The 21,361-nt window shown below is 56.2% G+C and overlaps 1 protein-coding gene across 9 annotated transcripts in view; it reads right to left on the bottom strand.

The window, feature by feature from the left end:
* RALGPS1 (Ral GEF with PH domain and SH3 binding motif 1) overlaps positions 1-21,361 on the bottom strand; it is a 296,430-nt gene that overhangs the window by 12,147 nt on the left and 262,922 nt on the right. For 6 of the 9 annotated variants that reach the window (XM_043469590.1, XM_043469589.1, XM_043469588.1 and 3 more), the window contains exons 13-16: positions 15,977-16,103; positions 14,570-14,727; positions 12,334-12,385; positions 1,033-1,116 (exon numbers count right to left, since the gene is read on the bottom strand). In XM_043469590.1, the coding sequence (XP_043325525.1) occupies positions 1,033-1,116; positions 12,334-12,385; positions 14,570-14,727; positions 15,977-16,103 (421 nt within the window). The remainder of the gene's footprint in view (positions 1-1,032; positions 1,117-12,333; positions 12,386-14,569; positions 14,728-15,976; positions 16,104-21,361) is intronic. The other 3 variants (XM_043469595.1, XM_043469596.1, XM_043469597.1) reach the window with 3 other exon arrangements.

Below are 21,361 nucleotides of genomic sequence, written 5' to 3'. Positions count from 1 at the left end.
CAGCTCTAGGCTTGGGGACCACGCTCGCTCCCCGTAACCCAGCTCCTAGCATCACCCACACGGTATCCTGCTTCCTCTCCCCCTGCGGATCTTGGGACCCTGCAGCACCCTCTCCTCTCAGTGAGGAAGTAGGAGGGAAGGGGGTGGAGTAAGAAGAGGGCGGGGTGGGTGGGGGGACCCCAAATCCTCATGCCCTGCACCTTTGCCTCAGGGCGTCTCCCTCCCCCTCTGCCACGGGGATTCGGGCGCCACCTGCAGGTGAGGAGCCCCAGTGCAGCGCCAGCCCAGGCCTCCCTCCTAAGCCCTGGCTTCAGCTCCCTGGATGGCACCTCCTTCAATGCCGCACTGAAGCTGAGCTACTTTCCCTTGGCATCCCAGAATCAGTGATCCCATGCCCTAAACATGCCCGACTGCCCAGCTCAGCCACCCCATCCCCGCCTTATGGCAGAACTTGGTCATCCTTTGAGCAACTGCCCGACCCTCTCCTCTGGCCTCCCTGCGTCCTCTCTTGCCTTCCTCCCATGCTCTCTGCACACCACAGCCAGGATGACCTGGGTCCTGCCACTCCCCTGCCTCTCCATCCCTCCCCCATGTAACCCATCCAGAGTCTCTGAGACCACCCTCCTCACAGCCTGCTGGACCTGGCTCTGGTCCACCTTCTCTGGCCTCACCTACTGACCTCTCCCATCTCTCACTTGATACAACTCGGACCCTCCTTCACTCCTGGAATCACCCTGCTCCTCCTGCCTCCCGGCCCCATGGGCTGTCCTTGGGCTGTGGGTCCTCTTTTACCCCATCGCCTCCCTTCCCTTTATCTGGCTAGTTCCTATCACTCTTCTAGTCTTTTCTGCAGGGAGGCCCCCTCTCTGGACCAGTAGCACCCGTGATTTTCTATTCCATTTCTGTCTCAGCCCCATGGACCGAGGCAGAGGCTGTGTCCGTCTTGTGGGCAGCCTTGAACACAATGCCTGGCGCCCAGCAAGCGCCCTGGAACTACTTGTCGAGTAAATGATCACATGAGTAAATGAGTACCTGTAGACGCAGCTCCGGGTTCTGGGAGAATTCCGGACTGGAACGCGCCAGTTGGGTCCCAGTGTGGCATAGAGACGTCCCCTGCTTCAGAGGAAAAGAGCTGAGTTTTAGCAACAGCCTGGGAAGACGAGCCCCTCGTGGAGGAGGTGAGGGCATCTCAGACCATGTGGTCATGAGCTCCGGAAGCCTCAGCCCCAACTCCTCCCCTGGCCTCCTCGTTTACACTGCAACACATCCGGGGTACACCTGGAGCACAACATCCCTGGAGTCTCCATCGGTTGGGTCCCCAAGTCTCCAGGTAAGTGCTTCCTCAGCCTTAAGTGTTCAGCTTTCTTCCAGCGACAAGGGGATGACTAAAATCTGTGTACACCCCTCATCCCAATGTGAGGTTGAGAGAAAACACTGTGAGTGAGGGTGAAAGTCGCTCAGTCGTGCCCATATAGTCCCAATATTCCATGGTCAATCCAATTAAAAGTGTATACTCATGGACACAGAATTGTGGGCTGTCTTGCATGTTGGCCCAGGGCGGAGGGGGTGGGGCATGTGTAGCATCAGTATCCACCAGGTGCTACTGAATTCCTCCGTTTGCTGCGTCTTTTCCATCGGACAGGCTCCTTGCTGGCCCCAGACGGTCCCCTGCAAACCTGCTCTGGATCCGTTTCACGGTCTAAGAGTTGGTGCTCCAACTCTTAGAGAACCCTCCGTGGGCTCCCATCTGGCCTCTCTCTCACCCGTAGTTCCCCTGCAGTGAGCCTTCCAGGGGAAAGTGTAGCATCCAGGGCAGGTAGGGAGCTTAACTTTTTGGGGGTAAGGTTTCCATCTTTCTCTCTTTATCCTTTTCTTTCTTAGTAGAATGACTTCCTGTGTCTACTTGGTCCTCAACCTTCTCCCCATCTCTGCAGTACGCTGCTGCTGTTTAGTTGCTAAGTTATGTCTGACTCTGTGACCCTGCAGACTGCAGCCCTCCAGGGTCCTCTGTCCGTGGGATTTTCCAGGCAAGAATATTGGAGTGGTTGCCATTCCCTTCTCCAGGGGATCTTCCCGACCCAGGGATCGAACCCCCATCTCCTGCTTGGCAGGTAGGTTCTTCACCACTGAGCCACCAGGGAAGCCCACAGCATAGTCTGTCCCTGGGCTATAGCCCTCCATTGGCAACTCAGTTTATAAAGTCAGACAAGGCCCACACTTCCTTTTTAACTGTTCCCTCTATTGTCCACTGCCAGTCCCAGGTTGCTGCACGTTGCCCTGTGGCACTGGACACCTGGGGGTGGTGTGGGGATGTCCTCACTCGTCACAGCATCACACCCTCACTGAGCTCAGGTTTCTCTGAGGGGTAGCTGTGTTGCTCCCTGCCCCTCCATCTTCCGCTCAAGAAGGAACAGTTCTTAATGACATTCTGGGGTTTGTTGTCCAGAGGCCCAAGTTCAAGGTTGGTGGGAGTCTGACGGTCATCCAGGTCAACTGCCCTGGTACCCTGTCTTCTTCGTCCATCAGCCACTTCTCTGTAGGTGACAAAGAGCTGCAGCACGTGCTCGGTCCCCCAAGTCCTCAAGTGTAACGAGTCTCTGCCCTTTCCCCAGCCAACCCTGGTGATATGATGGTCACAGGCCCACCCCGCCCCCACCATGAGCTCAGAGGCCCTGGCACCCTCAACCTCCAGTCCACAGGTCAGAACTGCCTCCTCCCTTTATTCACACCTGGGTGTGACACAGCCCAGTGCTTGAGCAGGCTGTGTGGAGGCTTAGAGACTGCCCTGGGCTTGCCTCTCTCCCCAGTCATGGCTGGGGTCCCTTATGAGGCAGGGCAGGGTCTGACAGTGAACTTTCTGCAGCGACACTCCTGTGCCTGGAGGATGCCTCTTGGTTTGATGTGCATTCCCGCTCTGAGCTGTAATCTCTCTGGAGTTGAGGATGGAGCCTCCCTTTGCAGAGCTGGATCCTCTGGCCCCTTCTTCTCCACATTTCTTCTCATGAATCTTTGCTCCCGGCACCCCAGGAGAATGTGTGGTGACAGTGGACTGTTCCAAGACAGGGTCATGTGCTGGTGGGCGCTGCCGCCTTCTCTCCCCTTTTGTGAGACAGTCCGTGGCTGGCAGGACTATTGATAGAGAGTTTTAAGACCTCCGTCCTCCCATGGACGGAGGAGCCCAAGGCTACAGTCTATGGGGTCACAAAGAGTTGGACACGACTGAGCGACTTTACTTTTCGTTCTACTTTAAGACCTGCATCTTCCAACCAGTCTAGCCTTCTAAGCAGTCTTTCCTCATGTTCTTCCTGAAGGAGTGAGGTGCCCCAGAGCACAGTGGACTGGCAGGATGTGCAGGGATGCCGGGGGTCACTGGGGTAGCTCATGGGAGAGTCACTAGTGAGTGACCGCTCCTGTGCATCAGGCCATTGATTGTCTCATGGGAGCTTTGTTTAAGCAACACTGAACGGGGACCTGAGGCTCAGTTATGTGAAGACACTGAACCGAGGCATGTTCAAAGCCAGGGTTTGAACCCAGGTCTGTCTGACTCTCCAGGCTCCTTCCACACTTTTCAGAGTGGGAGCCAGGTTGAGTTGTCGCATGTGGAGGAGTTTGTCAGGAGGACTGAGTCTGTGTTTGGAGCCTGTGGGTGGCTCCCTGGCCTTCTGTTCTCAGAGGCACCAATTCTTGCAGGTTTCTGTCATAGCGCACAGTGAATGGGCTCTGTCAGTGTCTGTCAGGTGGGATGACCACAGATCCTTAGCCCCTGGGTCTCCTGGGGTGGGGCCACCCCCCAGGTCCATCGCCCCCCCCCCCCCCCGATAGAGTCTTCTCCTGGTGGTTCAGGCTGCCTGGCACTTAAGAGTAGCTGCCACTGATCGCCTGCTTACCATGAGATGGCTGAGTGCTCTCAGAGCCTGCTCCTCCCAGTTCTGTGGCGGGGGGTGGGGAGGCCACCGTCCTCACCCTGTCTTAGATGAGGAAACTGGGGCTCCAGGAGGTGAAGCCACCTACTGGCCTGTCATTAGGGATGGGGACACACGTGCTCACAAAGGGAGGATGTCTTTCCCACAGGAAGCCGAGGGCCCCTGTTGGTTAAGTTGCTCCAAGTCAGGGGGCGGGCATCAGAGCCCACTCCTCCTGGAGCCTGGGGAATGACCCTGGCCTTGAAGGGCAGTGGAATGGTGACTTTTTGCCAAGGCCAGCTTTTAGGAGACTAGAAGCAGGGTGGTGGCCGGCCTTTCCTCCCAAAGCAAGCCTCGCCAGGCTGGAGGAGGGCTGTGACACGTGGGGTGGCTCTGGCTGGGTCTAGTAGAGAAGAGCCAGGATCTTTAGCCACTGGAACCAGACCATCTGATCACATCCCTGCTCTAAGAATGTTATTTGAATGTTCAGGACCAGAAAATGCAAAACGAGTGGGCAGTGGTATTTGGTGAACTCCAGAAATAATGGGACATCTCCAAATGACACAGGGAGCTCCCATCTCTAGAATCACAGACACCTTTTCCAGCAGCATGCTGAGAACAAGTGGCTGAACAGAATGCATCCCAGGAAGGCCATTCTATGGGTCCCTCTTGGGGACAGATCTTGGTGGGATGGAGGCCTGCAGTAGGCCACCTTCCTCATGGGAAGTTTGGTCTGGGAAATATGTGGGCTTGCAACCAAGCAGAACCTCAGTCCCAAAGGGTGTTCGAGAAGATGACGATGAAGAGGAGGAAGATAAAGATGATAGGATGATGGTGAGGATGAAGATGATTGGATGATGGGATGATGGTGATGACCGGGATGATGGGTACCAGGCAACTGCTAAGCAGTCCTGGGTCATTATCCTGTTTTATCACAGCACTGTGGGGCAGGCACTGTTCTTATCCCCGCCTTATAGATAAGGAGTCTGAGGCTTAGAGAGGTGGAGTAACTTGCCCAAGGTCACAACACTGGGAAGAGAAAGATGGGAAGTGCCAATGAAGTAGAAGCAGCCAGGGGTCTGCTTGGACCAAGAGCATCCTGAGAATTCAGAGCAGCCAAGACAGGTCTGAAAGGCACCTTCCCCTCAACATACATGAGGTAGTAGGTATCTCAGTGGTTAAATTTCATAAAGCTCTGAGTTCCTGTTGCTGGTCCAGGAAAGGAGAGCAGGGTGGAGCCTTGAATAACAATTACACTGAGGCCTCAGTGTAATCTTGTTTTAGCAGATGTAGCATGCACCCCACCCCCTCAATTCTTCTATCTCAGGTACACAGAGATGCTGGTCGAGTGTTCCTGTGGAAGGGTCCAGGTGATGCTGTTCAGCAGCAGTGTCCACCTGCACCAGTAAACCCTTGCCCACTGGACCAGAGCTTGGTCCCAGCCACTTCCTAATGACTCATACTCATCTGCAGGCAGGAAGCTGCCTTCTTGAGTCTGCTCAGCCATGCTAAGGACCACACATGTCCCCCAGCTGTCAGCCCCCTGGAGGGAACCGGCAGCAGGCTCTCTGCTCTGCAGGCTTTTTGCAACTCTCACCAAGCAGAGATGCTGAGCCCCGACACACAGGCACCATGAGAAACCACATGCTCCCTGGATAATGGTCACAGTGTCCCCCGGCCCCTGGGGTTTTCTTTCCACGAACAGGCACTAACCAAGCTTGGGCAAACCAGCAGAAGCTCACCACTGCCTCCCTGCCCTTCCCTGCACGCCTCCTCCATCAGCTGCTGAGTCTCCATCAGAGACCTGTCAGCAGTACACGGGTGATGCAGCCATGGCCACCCCAGCCCTTCCTGAGCCCGTGCCAGCCTGAGGAGGGGGTACCAGTCTGGGAGACCAAGAGCACCCATCAGCAGCTCCCAGACAGGCAGGGGAGGCCCATGTGGGCTGGCATCCCCAGCAGCTCTTCAGCCCCGCCCCATGCTCAGTCCTGCCCCGACCCTGGTGTTGGGGGCTCACACGGTCACCCACTTGTTGCCCAGGCTGAGTCCTCTGGGCCCTGGGACATCCCTTCCAGCAGTTTTTGTTAGAGGACTTTTGCTGCCTGGGAGTCACATTCTTCTCTGGGCAGTGTCCCTGATCCACTGAGTGGGTCCCTAGGAGCTGTATTTGTACTGGATGCTTAAGTAAGGGGACAGAACAACCCCTGATCCAAGCCAGGTCAATCAGGTTTTATCTCTGGCAATGAGGAATCAGATAGGAGAGGCTGACAGTCAGGCTCTGCAGCTCGGTGAAGCTCTAACATGTAAACTTGGGAGCTAAGAGGTGTCCCCAATGTGAGCTGAGAGGTCTAGAAATCTGGGCTGCAGACACAGTGGAAAGCACAGTAGATATGCACAGAGAGGAGTAACACGAGGTGGAAGGAGGGGCCTGCCCCCCTTGCAGGTCCCGACCCTGAGGGGCTATAGGTGCTGGACACAGAGGTCACGGGCAGAGACTTTTCAGCTACCTGGGAAGCTGCAGCAGCTAGCTGGCAGGGCCCAGCCCTTGTCTGTCAGGGCCCAAGGACAGGGTCAATCAAAAGGCCAGGGACTCTGCCCGCTCTTCTCTCCCAGAGGAGCCTGAGCTCCTGGGTGGAGACTTATTTACCAGACTTCAGTTCCTGACGCTGAGAGCAAAGCAAGAGATGGTGCCTTTGGGGGGAACCAAAATCAGAAGCTTGGCGCATCATCCAGCTGGGCTGCCACCCAAGGCAGAGCAGCAGGATGGAGGCACAGAGTGGAATGGACCTGGGAAACCAGACTGAGGGGTGAGCAGGTGAGGGACACGAGCCTCAGGGGGGCTACTGGGCCTCAGCCACAGGGGGACGGGGTGGGGTTGGGGTGGGGCAGCGAGGCCCTTGGTGAGAGTCATCCTGAAAACACCACCCTTACTCTTGCACTTCAGTTAAAGTGGATCCCTCGCCTCCAGGATCACCCCCCCAGAACCTTGCCTCCCTCTCCCAACACATGGCAGAGTTTGGGGCCCAAGAGGCACCCCTGAACCCTGGTCCATCCCAGGGCATCTGCCAGAGTCCCCTGACCTTCTCCAGGAGGGAGAGGAGTGTTTTCAAAGGCTCTGCCTTGGGAATGGCAGGCCTGGGGCTCTGCTGCCATGATTCCATTTTCTTGGGGTCTCCCAGAGGATGCCGGGAGATTTCAGAGGCTAAAGAGAGTACAGGGCAGAATCTGCATTATAGAATCTCCCCTACACTCCAGAGCACCCGTGGCCCAAGTGTCGACAGCCCTCACTTACAGGTGCCTTCCCCACAGTTCGGTCACCCCGGAGGCCAGCAGGCATGGTGGACACCTGCCTTCATGCAGTCCATCCATCCCAGGATGACTGAACTGCCACATGGGGGACTCTCTCTTCACCCTACCCAGTCTTAGACTCCAGGATCGCTTGCTTGCTGGCAAGAGGTTCCTACTGAGTGAAGTTCATATACATCCCAAAGTAAGTTCCCTGACCAAAGCAACTGCACTTACATGCCCAGATCTTCCTGTGAGCATCCTCCCTGTAGAGTTGGGGGCATCCAAGGCTCAGAGAGGTTGAGAGACATGCCCAAGGTCACCGAGAGCACAAGCAGCCCTGACCTCAGCCTCCCCCTCCCCCAACACGGCTGACAACATCCAGAAGCCACCATGACCTCCCCCTGTAGAGGCACACCCAGAACTCCAGAGACCAGGTTCATCGTGGACCCTACCGCTCCTGCAGAGCCTCAGGGATGCTCAGCATCCCTGATGGAGATCCTCCATCCCTGATGGAGGAGAGGCTACCTCTCCTCCCAGGACATGGCTCAGGCCTTGCAGCCTCCCCAGGTCCCTCGACCCCCGCCCCCGAGGGCCCACTCTAGTCCTTTTCACTCGGTGTCCTTGGGCTTCTGCTGAACCATCACCTCTACAGAAGTCACCCCTGAAGCCGCCGTCTGACTCGATCCCCCCTGCTAGACTTTGCCATCATGTCCTCTTCCTGACCCTCTGTGCACCTGGCATGTTGACCAAATCTATCTCCCACCTTGGCCGTGAGCTGTGACCATCCCCCTGCTGCAGCCTGCCCCTCCCCCAGAAGCCAGGGTTTGGGGGGTGGTGGTGGTACAGTTTCCTCTCCTGCTCTCTTCCCCTCTCCCACCAGAGGGGGCTTCCTCCAAGGACCCCTCTGCCTCCCAGGCTTTCCACCACCTGTATTTTGGCCAGTTCGTCCCGTGAGAAGGTTCTTCCTCACAGGCTAGAGGAGACAGGAGGCTGAGTATTTCGTAATGAACTTTGTGACCTGCTTCCCTATTTTACCCCTTAAAAGGTGACCCTTTAGCCTTTCTGATTATGTCCTATTTTTAAAAAGTTAAATGTTACTTTTTCCTGGGTGAAAGAGAAACATTTAGCACTTGTAGAAAATTTGGAGACTACAGAAAAAGAAAATAAAGGAAAGAAACTCACTCAATAACTCTACAAGCAGAGATAACCAAGATGAATAATCCCATGCACTTTCTCACACACACACACACACACATGTTCATCCCTGTCATCCACTCTGCTTTCTCTAAAAGCCTCACTTAAAATGTTTAACTCCTGGGCTGATACTCTTGTTCTACTCAGGCACAGAGAAGCAGCTGTTATCCCTTCCCGACATGCGTGCCTAACAATCGCGCTCCCCTTCCTCTTTGTGAGGAGCCTGAGGTTGGCTTGAGGCCAGCCTGAGGCAATGTCCACAGCCCCTACATTTCAATTCATCAAGGACTCGCAGCGTTGAAAATGCCTTTCAGGGCCGTCCCGTCCTTTCTTGGGAAGGCAGACATGATGCGGGGCTCTCTCGCCTTTGTCCCACTCCCAGGAAGCCCGAGGTGAGAGAACAGCAGGTCGGGGACGTGAGGGGGGTCCCACGCTTGCCCCCCTCCCCAGTGACTCTCTGGCCTCTGGTTCCCGGGAGGTCCCTGAGCCAGGACTACCACTCTGTCCTCATTCTGGGCCCTGACGATAGGGGAGGGTCTTTGGGGGTCTCTGAGGGCTAAGAAATGACCCATACCACCAGGGTCTGGCCACTTCCTGGCTCCCATTTCTTCCCATCCCTCCCCAGCACCCAGGCCTGTGACTCGCTGAGGCTGAGCTGGATGAGGGACAGGAGATGAGCAGAGCTCGGAAGTGACCCTTGAACCCCCACTCCACAGGCCCAGCAGGAACAGGACCCAGTGGCCACACCTGGCCCACTCCCACAGAGAGCAGCCCAGAGGGTCACCAGGATACTGGGGGCTCCAACACGCCCGCTCTTTAAGATTGGCCACTTAAGTCCAAGCTCTGAACTGCAGAGGATCACCCAAGGGCGCCTTGGGGCCCCAAGGCTGAAATATCCAGGAGTGTGACCCAACCCGAGGAGATAAACTCACAAGATGGGCCACATGACCGCCCCCTTAGCCAGACAACAAGAACCATCCTGCTGGTCTGTTCACATGGCCTCCAGGCTGACTGATGTGGCCTCAGACCAACCGAGGGGTATGTGCTGGTGGTGGTGGGGGCCACTGGCCTGGGCTTCCCTGCCACGCAGGCTCGCATCTGCTTCCAAGTGTCTCCCTGGGCAAGGCCAAGTTTGTCACTAGGGTTGGGGGACTGGTGGGCAAGTGAGTTGAAGGTTGTACCCTGTTAAGTTTCAGGGCTGCGGGGCAAGGTGCTCTCCCCCTGGCCCCTGCCTGGCCTCTGGGGACTGGGGAACTAGGACCTCTTCCCCTGTGGCCCAGCCCTCTCCTGCACCCTAGTCTCTGGTTCCGAGGTCACCATCTCCTCACGCAGATGTAAGGATGCAGGGAGAGCGCATTCTTATAGCGTCTGCCGGGAACAGCAGGCGGGGGTCCAGGAGGGGAGGCTCTGTGGGTGTACCTGCTGGCCTCTGGGCCCAGGAAGAGTGAGGCCCAGCTCCCAGGAAGAGGGAATCTGCTCCCCTTCAATGAGCAGGAGTAAAGTGGTGTGGGGGAGGCCAGGGTGGAGGGGGGTCTGGTGGGTAGGGCTCCGGGTAGGCAGAGCCCAGGGGAACTTAGGGTCACTGCACTGTGAGAGAAAGAGCAACGTTTTGCAAAGATTTCGAAGGTGAGGTAAAGCCTCTCCAACTCTGCCGTGGGGCGAATGTGCACATGCTTTTGAGGGAGCGGACTCTTTCTGGGGGACATGAGAAGAGGCTAGTGCAGGACAGAAATGGAGGCTGGAGCCTGGGCCACGGGGGTGGGGGGGCACCTAGCGTCTGGATCGTCAGGGCCGCCTTGAATCTCCAGAGCAGGCGGTCTCCTGTTCCCCTCAGGAAGGAGGGGCCGGACTGGGCGCGGGGTCCCAAGGAGATGAGAAATGGGGGTAGGGTGCTGTTTCGAGGGCCCTGGAGGCAGGCTGAGCACCTGCACTGGGGCTGCGTGGGCGGCAGGTGCTTGCCAGGGAGCTCTCCAAAATGGCCTGTTAGAGACACTGGACGTAGAGTGAATCCACCGCTAAACTCTTAAGTTGAATCTACCGCTAAATCCCAAGTGGAAGAGAAAGAATCCGAACGCTAAAGCGTGCGGTGTTCCCCTCTGAGTGGAACACAGCACTGTGTCCCTGAGGGAATTCTCTCACCCCCTTCCTTCCTGGCAGCTCCCATCTCAGTCGTGGGGACTCAGCAGGAACCATGTCCGCCACCCTGAAAGACTAGCGAGGTGTTTGGCAGGGAGAACCTGCTTAATAAACAGCTTTGAATGAATGAGTGAGCGAATGAAAGAAAAAATAGATGAGTGAATGAGTGAGCGAATGGATGAGTGAATGAATAAATGAATGAAGGAATGGAGGAGTAAATGAATGAACAAATGAATGGATGAGTAAACAAAGGAATGAATGAGTGAATGGGTGAATGACTGAAGGGATGAATGACCGAAGGGATGAATGAAACATGAGCAGGTCCAGGCCTGGGTACTATTCAGGCTTGTGTGTGGCTGGGGAGACTCTGGGTTGCCTGTAAGCCCCCTTTCCTCAGGGTCGCCCCAGGAGTCCCCTGATTGGTGCTGAGTCAAACTTCCGCCAGTCAGATCTGATGTCTGCCTGCTATCTGTCTGGCTCTCGCCCCCTGCTGGGGTAGTGGGCCCACAGAGAGGGGGCCTGTGCTCCCCAAATCAGAGCCCGGCAAACGTCCCTCCAGGAGGCCTGGGGCGGGACAGAAAGAGGAGCTCCGAGGGCTTAGGATGTCATCTCTCCCCACCCAGCCCCCCAGCTAGGGTATCACCAGGACCGACAGACAGGCTGAACGACGTGCGGCCAGGTCCTGCAGTATCACAGAGGCTCTGGCTGAGGCATGGTCATGACCACATGGGCCCTGCGGTCGGGGGGGGGGGGGTGGTGGGGTGGATGTGGGTCTGCTCTGCCCCGCAGGGGCGGGTGAGGCAGGGCCACGCCACCCGTCTGCGCCTTGCTGTCTACAGATGTGAAACAGGGACATTTTACAGGTAATCCCCGTGCCGGAGGGCTTGAGGACTGGGAGAGACCAAGACAGCGCCTGGTACACGGGGAGCCCTCAACAAAGGTCACCGTCCCCGTATCCTGTCCCTCCACCCTGTGGGGCCCCGCCCGATGGGCTGCACCTCCCCTCTGACCATTTATGATTGTGGGGCTGAGCACCAGGGGAGGGGCGCGGGTGTGGGTGTGTATAACTGTGAGGGTGTGCCTGTGTGTGCCTGTGGGCCCCTGTGTACACAGGCTAGAGGTGGGGCTACTTTGCAGGACGATGCAAGCCTACTTCTGTGTCACTGGATGCCCCCTACTCCCCCAAGAACTTGAGTCCCCACAATGCCCTTCACCGTTGGCGGCGCCAAGGTTGCGGGAGCTCCCCGTTCACAGGGTCCCTGTCTTCCCAGAGCCCACCTGGTGCCTGGCACAGAGAAAGTGTCAGCACGTGGAGGAGGGAGGCGCGGGGAGGACTTCCTGGGGCAGACGCACTGGCTGCAGGGAACCTTGGGCAGAGTCCCCTCGGCTCACCGGCGCCCAGGAGGGTGGGTGTCAGCCCGAGGCCACAGGGATGCAATGCTCTCAGACCCCACCAGGCGGAGCCACATGTCCGTCTCCAGACCCACTTCTCAAGCTTCTGCTTTCGAGAACCCACATCTCAGTCCTCCGTAGCTCGGCCTGAGGGAGAGGTGCCTGCCTCCAGACTCCCGGGACGACTCTGTACCCGAGGATGAGGAGGGCCGCCAGAGCAGGGGGGCCCCCAGGGAGGGCCCCCCCACCCCACGCCCATCCTGTTCGGGCGGCCTCCCTGCCCCTGGGCCGCGCTGACCTGCGGAGCCATGGGGCAGCCCCCGACAGGCTGGGTGAGGAGGGTGGGGCTGGTCTCCAGTCCCTGGGCTGCCCCCCTCCGAGCGACTCCCCGGGAGGGAGGCCCAGCCCAGGCCACACTCACCTTTCCAGCCCTGAAGACATCTCTTCACTAAACTCTGAGCTCTCACTACTGCCTGGAAAAGGAACACAGATGAGTGAGCAGGGCGGCCTCACAGGAGCGGGGGGGTGGCCTCGCAGGAGTGGGGCCACTAGAGCGGCCTGTTCTCTGCCGGGCCCAGGCCCCGAGCTGCGCGGATGTGCCAGAGGGACACCGCCTGACCCGGGGGTGTCGGTGTGGCTCGGGCTCTGCTCTGCTGCTGCTCTGTCTGACACTCGGCCCACCCCGTCCCATGGTTCCCAGGTGGGCCTTCCTCTCCCTTCCCTGCCCCCTAAGTGCTGTGTCTGCCCGCACACCAGTCCCCGGGGTCAGGACCCTTCAGACTCTGTCTTGGCCTGGCCTGGCTCCACCACTGCCCTCCTTCTGGCCCAAGGGAAACTGGGGCCAAACAGGGGCCAGATGAGCACTTCTTCCTTCAAAGGTCAGGGCTGGACTAAACGCGGGCCACAGAGCAGCTGCTCAGCACTGGACAGAAGCCCCCACGGAGCGCCTTTCAGAGCCCGGGGCAGTGTGCACACAGAGGGCTCGGCTTTCCCCTGGCCTGCCCCCGCAGGGCTGACTGGGACTCACCAAGGCCCAGCTTTGGCCACAAGGAAGCAGAGAGATTTTCCTTGGAGGTGCCTGGGTTCTGCCCTCTCTGCCTGGGCTGCCTGCTGGCACCACGGCCGGGCAGTGGGAGTCGGGGGGGGGGGTGGTCCCAGGCCCCTTGGCAGTTCCAGGACACAAGGACCAGTTCAGCCCCAAGCAGGGCCCAGGCATACAGGGCCGTGAGCTCCCAGCTCCAGCTCCAAACAGAAAAACCTGAGTGTTCGGGAACTGCCCCGCCTGGTGACCTCCCGCCTGGACACCGGACAGCACAGCATCTGACTTGGTTTTCTGTCTCAGGAATAGCAAGGCTTGGGCTCAGGCACAGCTCTGAAAATCTCCTGGATGTAAAAGAGCTGTTCTGCTGCCCAGCCCAATGCTCTCGGGCCGGCGTTTCCCAGGCGGGCTCAGAACCCCATCCCAGGGGATTCTCCAAGGAGAAGGGTTCCAGCCCAGACAGTGTGGGAACCTTCGGGCTCGGCTGACTCCCGGGAGACCCACAATGCCCATCAGTACAGTCAAGTCTCCGGGAAGAGACCCGCCACCCTGGTTTAACCCAGCCTTTCCCCAACTCACAGACCCTGAACTCTTCTCCCAGCTGCACCTAGGAACCCCGGGCTACACTGTCCCAAGCTGGCGGAAACCCCTGACCGGGTCCAAGGAGGAGCACCTCCTCCCTGGACGGACAGCAGACACGGGCTTTGCTTGTCACACACTTTCTAGGAAGTGGGAGCAAGGTGCCCCCTTGAGGCCACACTGCCTCAGAGACTGGCCCCGTTTCATGGGATGGGAGATTCCCGCCCGATTTTCCTGCATGTACCATGTACCTCTTCCTTCCCATGCGCTGGGGCCCTCCACCCTACTGGTCTCTGTCTAACCTGCTGCCAGCCCCAGGAGGGCTCCCTGTTAAGACAGACACACAGACACACAGACTACAGAAGCACAGCACACTGAGGACACGGCCAGCGGAGAGCACACCTGTCTGACGGCAGAAGTGACTGGGTGACCTGGACTCCACGGGGGGATGGACCTGTGACCAGAGCTCAACGCCATCCTTAGCTCTGACACCACCCGCCATCCTGGCCCCAGCAGCTCAGCTTCTGTCTTTCTGTTGACATAAGCACCATTTCTGGCTGAAGTTCAGACATACGTTTTCATCCCAGAAGGTCAATTTTTCATCCTCCCTTACTTTGGCTTCTCGGTATGAAGACAAGCACATGGGGAGCACCCCGGGGCCGCCTTGCTGCCATCCCCAGGCAGTCTCTCCTCCTTTGCCCTGCGGGTCAGGGTTTGTGGCTCCCCAAGGATGGAGCCCCGCGGGGGCAGCAGCCACCAGGCTTTGGCAGTCGCCTGCCAAGGACTGTGGGTCTCAGGTACATGTCCGTCCTCTGTTTCTTACCCCTCTCAGGGCCACTGGCAGGATGAGGACAAACCCAAGGCCCTTTGTAAAGCCTTGGAGACTGGGAAGCAAAGGCCTCTTTGGCTCTGGCGACGCCTGCGGGGAGCCCTCTCTGCAGGGGGCTGCGGGGCCCCCGGGCACTGCAGTGACGGACACAGACACAGACACGCCGAGCCGTGGCCCACCTGCTGTCGTGTGCAGGCCGGGGACGCTTACCGAGGGAGAGTCCGTTGGTGACGGCGGAGGAGGAGGCGAGGGCGAGGCCCCTGCGGGGGCTGCGGGACTCTAGGACACTGTCGTCTAGCAGGTGCCTCGCTTTCTCCGATGGGAATGTCGCGCTTTTACTCTCAACTACACTCAACTGACACATCATACTGGAAAACGGAAAGGAAGAAAGAAGGCAAAGCTCCTTATCTATGGAGCAACAGTGGGTCCACCTGCCCCAGCTGGAACCAGGGCCCTGAGCAGAACGGCACCACTGCGGGAGAAAGACCCTCACCCAGAACCGCAGTTCTATCTCCCCATGGCGTGACCTTGGGCAAGTCACATCGTTTTTCTGAGCCTCAGTTTCTCTGGCAAATGGGGACTCACGCTACTCACCCTGCCTGTCTCCCAAGATGACTGTGAGGCTCAGGTGAGCAGATGGTGCTTTTGAGTGATGGGGTCAAACAAGCAAAAAGATGGCTGCCGCTGTGGTCAGCACACCTGCTTCTGGAGTCATACACCTGGTCCAAGTCCTTGCTCCAGCCTCACCCACCACTGCCAGGCGCTTCTCCTGTCGGACCTCCTGGCCTCATTCTTACAACATGAATCAGGCAGTGCCTACTCCAGAGGCCTGTGGGGGCCCAGCGAGAGGAAGCTGGACAGGCACGTGGCAGTGTATCCAGCACCGAGCAAGCTCCGAACTCTCGGAGAAGCAAGCCTTTTCTCCCCCAGGCCTAGCCTGGGCTGGCTGAGGCTTGTGTCTTAGCGGTAGGAGGATGAAACGAAGGAAGGAACAGAGAGAAGGAGAGAGAGAGGGAGAGAGGGCAGAAGGGACCCAACTGCTCAGAGTTCTGTGCCCAACACCCTGGGGACATGCGCACAGCTGCCCAGCCATGCTAAGGACCACACATGTCCCCCAGCTGTCAGCCCCATGGAGCCGGGGGAACCTGCAGCAGGCTCTGGGCTCTTCAGGCTTCCTGTAACTTTCAGCAAGTGGAGATGCTGAGCCCTGACACACAGGTGCCATGAGATACCACGTGCTCCCTGGAGGACTGTCATGGTGTTTCCTGGACTCTGGGGTTTTCTTTCCACAAGGAGGCACTAACCGAGCTTGGGCAAGCCAGCTAGAAGCCCACCACTACCTCCCTGCCCTTCCCTGCACGCCTCCTCCATCAGCTGCTGAGCCCTGGAGACCCGTCACTAGTACACGGGCGATGCAGCCACGGCCACTCTCGCCCTTCCTAAGCCCATGCCAGCCTGAGGAGGGGGCACCAGCCTGGGAGACCAAGAGTGCCCACCAGCAGCTCCCAGATGGGCAGGGGAGGCCCGGGTGGGCTGGCATCCCCAGCAGCTCTTCAGCCCCGCCCCATGCTCGGTCCTGCCCCGACCCCGGTGTCAGGGGCTCACGCAGTCACCCACTTGTTGCCCAGACTGTGGCTCTTCCTGTGTCTTGGAACTGGGGGTGTGGGGAGGCTGCCGGCCACAGAAGCGTCCGGACAGGTGGGCCGCCGGCTGAACCTTGCGGAACTGGAGCCGCTGGACGGACCTGTGAACAGAGCACAGAGAGTGAGGCGAGGGGCTGGCGGGGCTCAGGGGAGGTGGGCTGGGTTTGGGGGTAGACCCCTTGCTCAGCTGACAGGAGGGGGCAAGGTTCCCCAAGCCCTGTAGCTGTCTAATCACGAGACCCCGACCCCTCACCCCCAGCTGCCAGGCACGTTGTGATACATGTAGTAAGCTTGACAACAGGCCGTCAGGATGGCCAGAGTCCTGCTGTGCACAGCGTCCCTGGCCCGACAGCCCCGCTGCTCACGTGGAGGAGAGCGCCATGGATGGACAAGGGGTGGAGGCGGGGGTCTGCAGCCTGGCCTGTTTCCCCTGGGGCAGTACTTCTCATAGCCACCCCGCTGGGGGACAGAGTTGAGCCTCAGTAGTGTGACTTCTGAGTCCAGGTCCAGGGCCCGTACCCCTGTGCCCTTCCAAGGCCAGATTCTCTTCTGAAGCACATGTCCAACCAAAAGGGATGTGTGCAGGGCTCACTGGGGGCAGTGGATTAACTGGGAGAGAGAGCACAGCCAGGCAGGCAGGGTGTCAGACACCTAGGCCCATCTGTTATTGCCTGGGTGACCTTGAATGGGTTGCTTCCTCTCTGAGCCTGTTTCCTCATCTGAAAGGTGGGAAGAATGCACTCACCCTGTGGGTAGCCGGGAGAGGTCTTGGGGTAACATAGGCAGAGTTTCACAGTTAGTGCTCACTCTGGTTTTATTATGATAATGTTACCCTGTCCTCCTCAGCCCCAGTCATGGGGCCAATGGAAGGTCATCAAAGCCAGGGGGTTGGGGTCACAAACCCCACTGAGCAGCATGTGCTGAGAGGCTGAGCCCTTCATGTTAGCCACATTCACAGCTATTTTCTGTGGGGCGTGGTCTAGGCCACTGTTGTCTCTTTAGTTTCTGTGGTTGTGATTTGGGAAGGGAGGTCTTAAGGTGTTAACCAAGCTGGGTTCTTGGACTCGAATCAACAGAAACGGATAAGAGATCAGACAAGGAATTCAGGCAAGGCTTTAATCAGACTCACAAGGGAGCAAAAACAAGCAACAGGTTCCCTTGCTTGCTCCCTGTGGGAAGGCGATCTGGTTCCTTAAATGGGGTGAGGGCAGGTGCAGATCAGTGGGTCAGGCCAGAGGGGTGGCCTAGGTGGTCTGCCCGCCCCCTGGTGGTGCTGCACAGACGGATCACAAGCAGTATCCTGCTCCAGGCACCTCAGGAGTGGGGGTAGGATTTTGGCCCTTTTGTATCTTATTGTTTGAAATTTGCCCCAACTGCACATGCCTGCAGTTATTTTTAGTTCCTCATAGTTTCTTTGTATCTGCTGCTCAGGAGACGTTTGTCCAGGTCAAGCACTGCAGTAAAGAGCCCCAGGTCCCAGTCTATGTCAGAGGGAGGTGACCCCAGATGACAGCTGAGCCATAGCTACCTGGGCCAGACACTGGAAATGGGAGCCAGGGTTTCTGCAAAGGGGCTTGGTCACTTCCGGTGGAGCACATCGAATGCGGGGCAAACAAGGGGGCTACTGCCTGGCTGTGCTGGGGAACATCCTGGAGGGCCTGTGAGGCCAGAGGTCCACCCAGGGTTCCAGATCCTCCACCACAAGATGCTGCAGATCCGCTAGTGACCCAAGGGTCCCCATGTCCTCCAGCAGGCTCGGCTCATTCTTATTTTGGCATCCAAAACAACGACCCTTGTCCCCAGCCTGTCCACTATGGGAAGTCCAGCTTCTGGCACTTCGGAGGGTTGCCGATGCAAGGAACTCACGAAATCTCAGGCTCTGACCTCCCACTCTCGGCGGTCATCCCCCCTGCCCCGTGCCTCCTCCACATCCCACTCCCTGACGCCTACATCCTCTCCTTCACTTCCGTGAGGCCCCACCACTAAGCCCTGCACTAGGTCTCCACTGTTCCCTTCAACAACTATTCCCAGGTGTCAACCCCTCCTTCAGCCCCCCTGCAAAACTATCAGACCCTCTCCCCTCCAAAATGCTGCCACTCTCCGGCCACGAGAACACTGTGCCTGTTGGGTTTGGTTGCCCTCAATCGCCACGTGCACCTCCGGCGACAACAGGCTTCCTGCCAGGCCCCCGGGGAACAGGGACCTCCGCCCCAACCTACTGTTCCCTCTGAGAATTCACTGCACCACTTCCCCGTCTCCTGTTCACTCCACTCCCCAGTTCCTGCATACACTCTTAGTTTCTCTCCTTCTGCAAAAGAAGGTCCCCTGGCCCGGCTCTCCTCCCAGGCGCCACACTTCCTCAAAAACTGGCCTGCCCCCCACTCCTCTGCCGCCCCCTCACTCACTCCCCGAGTCACTAAATCTGGTTTCCATTTCCTAATGACATTTCCATTGACCTCCTTTGGGCCAAATCGTCAAGCACTCATTGGCTTCCTTGCCAGCGCCCTTGGCGGCTGACGCGGGCGATCACTCCTCGTAAGCCTCTGCTTCCTGGGTGCCTGTGACGTCACTCGCTCTTGCTTCTCCCTGAACCTCTTTGATCGCTGTCACTCAGCCTCCTCCATGGGTTCCTTATCCCCCAGTGGCTGGTATTGTCTATACAAGCCTCCCTCTTTGGCTCCTGGTTCTGATCTGATTTTAACTCAGCAGGTTGGCTGATGACTCTTAAACCTTTACTGCCATCCTTCTTTTTTGTTGTTGTTGTTTGTTTTAAAGAGAAAGGGAGCTTATGGAAATGCACAACCGTTATTTATTTTTAAAATATTTATTTAGTTACCTGGCTGCACTGGGTCTTCATTGTGGCATGTAGAATCTTTAGTTGCAGGCATGTGGAAGTTAGTTCCCTGACCAGGGGTCAAACCCAGGTCCCCTGAATGGTGAACCCGAGGAGTCTTAGCCACTGGACCATGAGGGAAGTCTCCAGCCATCCATTTTTTTTTTTTTTTTTTTTTGAGCCTGAGACCTGCATTTCCTTCTGTTGGCTTGATCCCTTCATCTGAACTTTCCTAAGATATCATAAGTTCAGCCAAGGTTGAACTTGAACCCTTTTCCTGTATTTCCAGCCTTGGCTGGAGGCCCTGCTGGCCACTTAGTCACCTGGCCTGGAAGGAGCAGTCATTGGCTCCTCCCAGACTGTGACTTGCCTTTTCTCTTTTTACTCGGTTCAGTTCAGTCGCTCTAGTCGTGTCCAACTCTGCAACCCCATGGATTGCAGCACACCAGGCTTCCCTGTCCATCACCAAATCCTAGAACCTACTCAAACTCATGTCCATTGTGCCAGTGATGCCATCCAACCATCTCATCCTCTGTCATCCCCTTCTCCTCCCGACTTCAATCTTTCTCAGCACCAGGGTCTTTTCCAATGAGTCAGTTCTTCGCATCAGGTGGCCGTAGTATTGGAGTTTCAGCTTCAGCATCAGTCCTTCCAGTGAATATTCAGGATTGATTTCCTTTAGGATGGACTGGCTGGATCGCCTTGCAGTCCAAGGGACTCTCAAGAGTCTTCTCCAACACCACAGTTCAAAAGCATCAATTCTTCAGCACTCAGCTTGCTTTATAGTCCAACTCTCACATCCATACATGACTACTGGAAAAACCATAGCTTTGACTAGATGGACCTTTGTTGGTAAAGTAATATCTCTGCTTTTTAATATGCTGTCTAGGTTGGTCATAGCTTTTCTTCCAAGGAGCAAGTGTCTTTTAATTTCATGGCTGCAGCCACCATCTGCAGTGATTTTGGAGACCCCAAAAATAAAGTCTCTTACTGTTTCCATTGTTTCCCCATCTCTTCTTACTTGCCACACACAATCACCAAGACCCCTAGGTTTTGTACACCCTGTCCCTGTCCATCTCTCTTGTCACTGACTGGTCTGAGTTGCCACACTTTCTCTTCTTCCTGCAGCCAGTCTAAACTTCTCAAATCCAACCATCATACAGATTCATGAAAGTCTGATAAGTGAAAAGCCTGAAACGGTCAGGGGCATGGTGCTCAAATCCTGTTATACCTGGTCATTTTGGCTGATCTTAAAATCCTGAAGAAGAATGGGATAAAGTAGTCACAACAAATCTTGAAAAGAACAGCACAGGACTTGTCCTACCAGTTATCAGACCAAAACACAAGACAAAAGTAATTCAAACAGTCTGGTATTGGCACGTGGACAGAGAAACTGTTCAGTGAATCAAAAGTAAGAGTCTAGACTTCTCCATGGTAGCGGTGGCATTACAAGTTAAAGGGAAGGCAGGGTCTTTTCAGTACATGGGTCCAGAATTCTTAGGTTCCATGTGGGAAAAGATGAAATTATTGAGTCCTCCTACCTTACACTATGCAAGTGGATTAATAACATATATATGAAAAGCAAAAATGCCAAAATACTGGAAAGAAAAAGGTGACAACCCTTATGACCTTGGGGAAAGGAAAGAAACAAAAGGCATAAACCTTCAAGGAAAAAAAATGAGGGAAGAGAGGCTCAAGAGGAAGGGGATAAATGTATAATTACGGCTGATTTGTGCTGGTGTTCGGCAGAAACACAACACTGTAAAGCAATTTTCCTCCGATTAAAAAATACATTTTAAAAAATGAAAAAATTTGATTAAACATTTCTGTACCAAATCAAGCCAATAAACAAAAGACAGGAAAAGCAACATTAGATGGCAAGGTGTAGTCTGAGAGAAGGAATATGTCACCCACATCACCATTAAAGGGTTCCGGTTCAGATTTATAGAGAACTTCAAATACCAGTAAGAAAGAGATATACGCCCCCAAGAAAATGGGCAAAGGAAATAAATGGGAAATTCACAAAAGAGGAAATGACCTCAGTTACCAATAACTATATGGAAAGATGCCTTATCCTCACTGGTAATAATGGGAATGCAAATTACAGTAAATCTGAGATACATTTTCAGCTCACTAGATTGTTAAAAAAAAAGTGATTAGCCTGACAGTATCAAATGTGAATGCTAGTTAAGGGCTCATTTGTGTGTCAAATACTTGAAAAGCAATTAGCAATGCTGAGAAAAGGTGAAGATGCCATGCCTTCATGGCATCACTGTGACCCCAGCATTCCAGTTCTGGGTGTCTGCCCTCAGGAGACGTGCATCCATGCACAAGGGGGACACATTTCCTTTCCAAGGACGTTCAATGGGGAAACAATCTGCATGCTCCTTGGTAGAGAAATGGATAAGGGAGCTGCAGTTCATTCATTCAACAAATTCTACAGAGCAGGAAAAAATGAAGAAACTGGATCTGCAGGTATCCATGTGGATACAATCCATATGACAGAAACATATGGTAAGCAGGCAG

This window comes from Cervus canadensis, chromosome 5, assembly GCF_019320065.1.
Source record: "Cervus canadensis isolate Bull #8, Minnesota chromosome 5, ASM1932006v1, whole genome shotgun sequence".
NCBI lineage: Eukaryota > Metazoa > Chordata > Mammalia > Artiodactyla > Cervidae > Cervus > Cervus canadensis.
The sequence above is the reverse complement of the archived record's forward strand: the minus strand, read 5'-3'. Positions and strand labels throughout refer to the sequence as shown.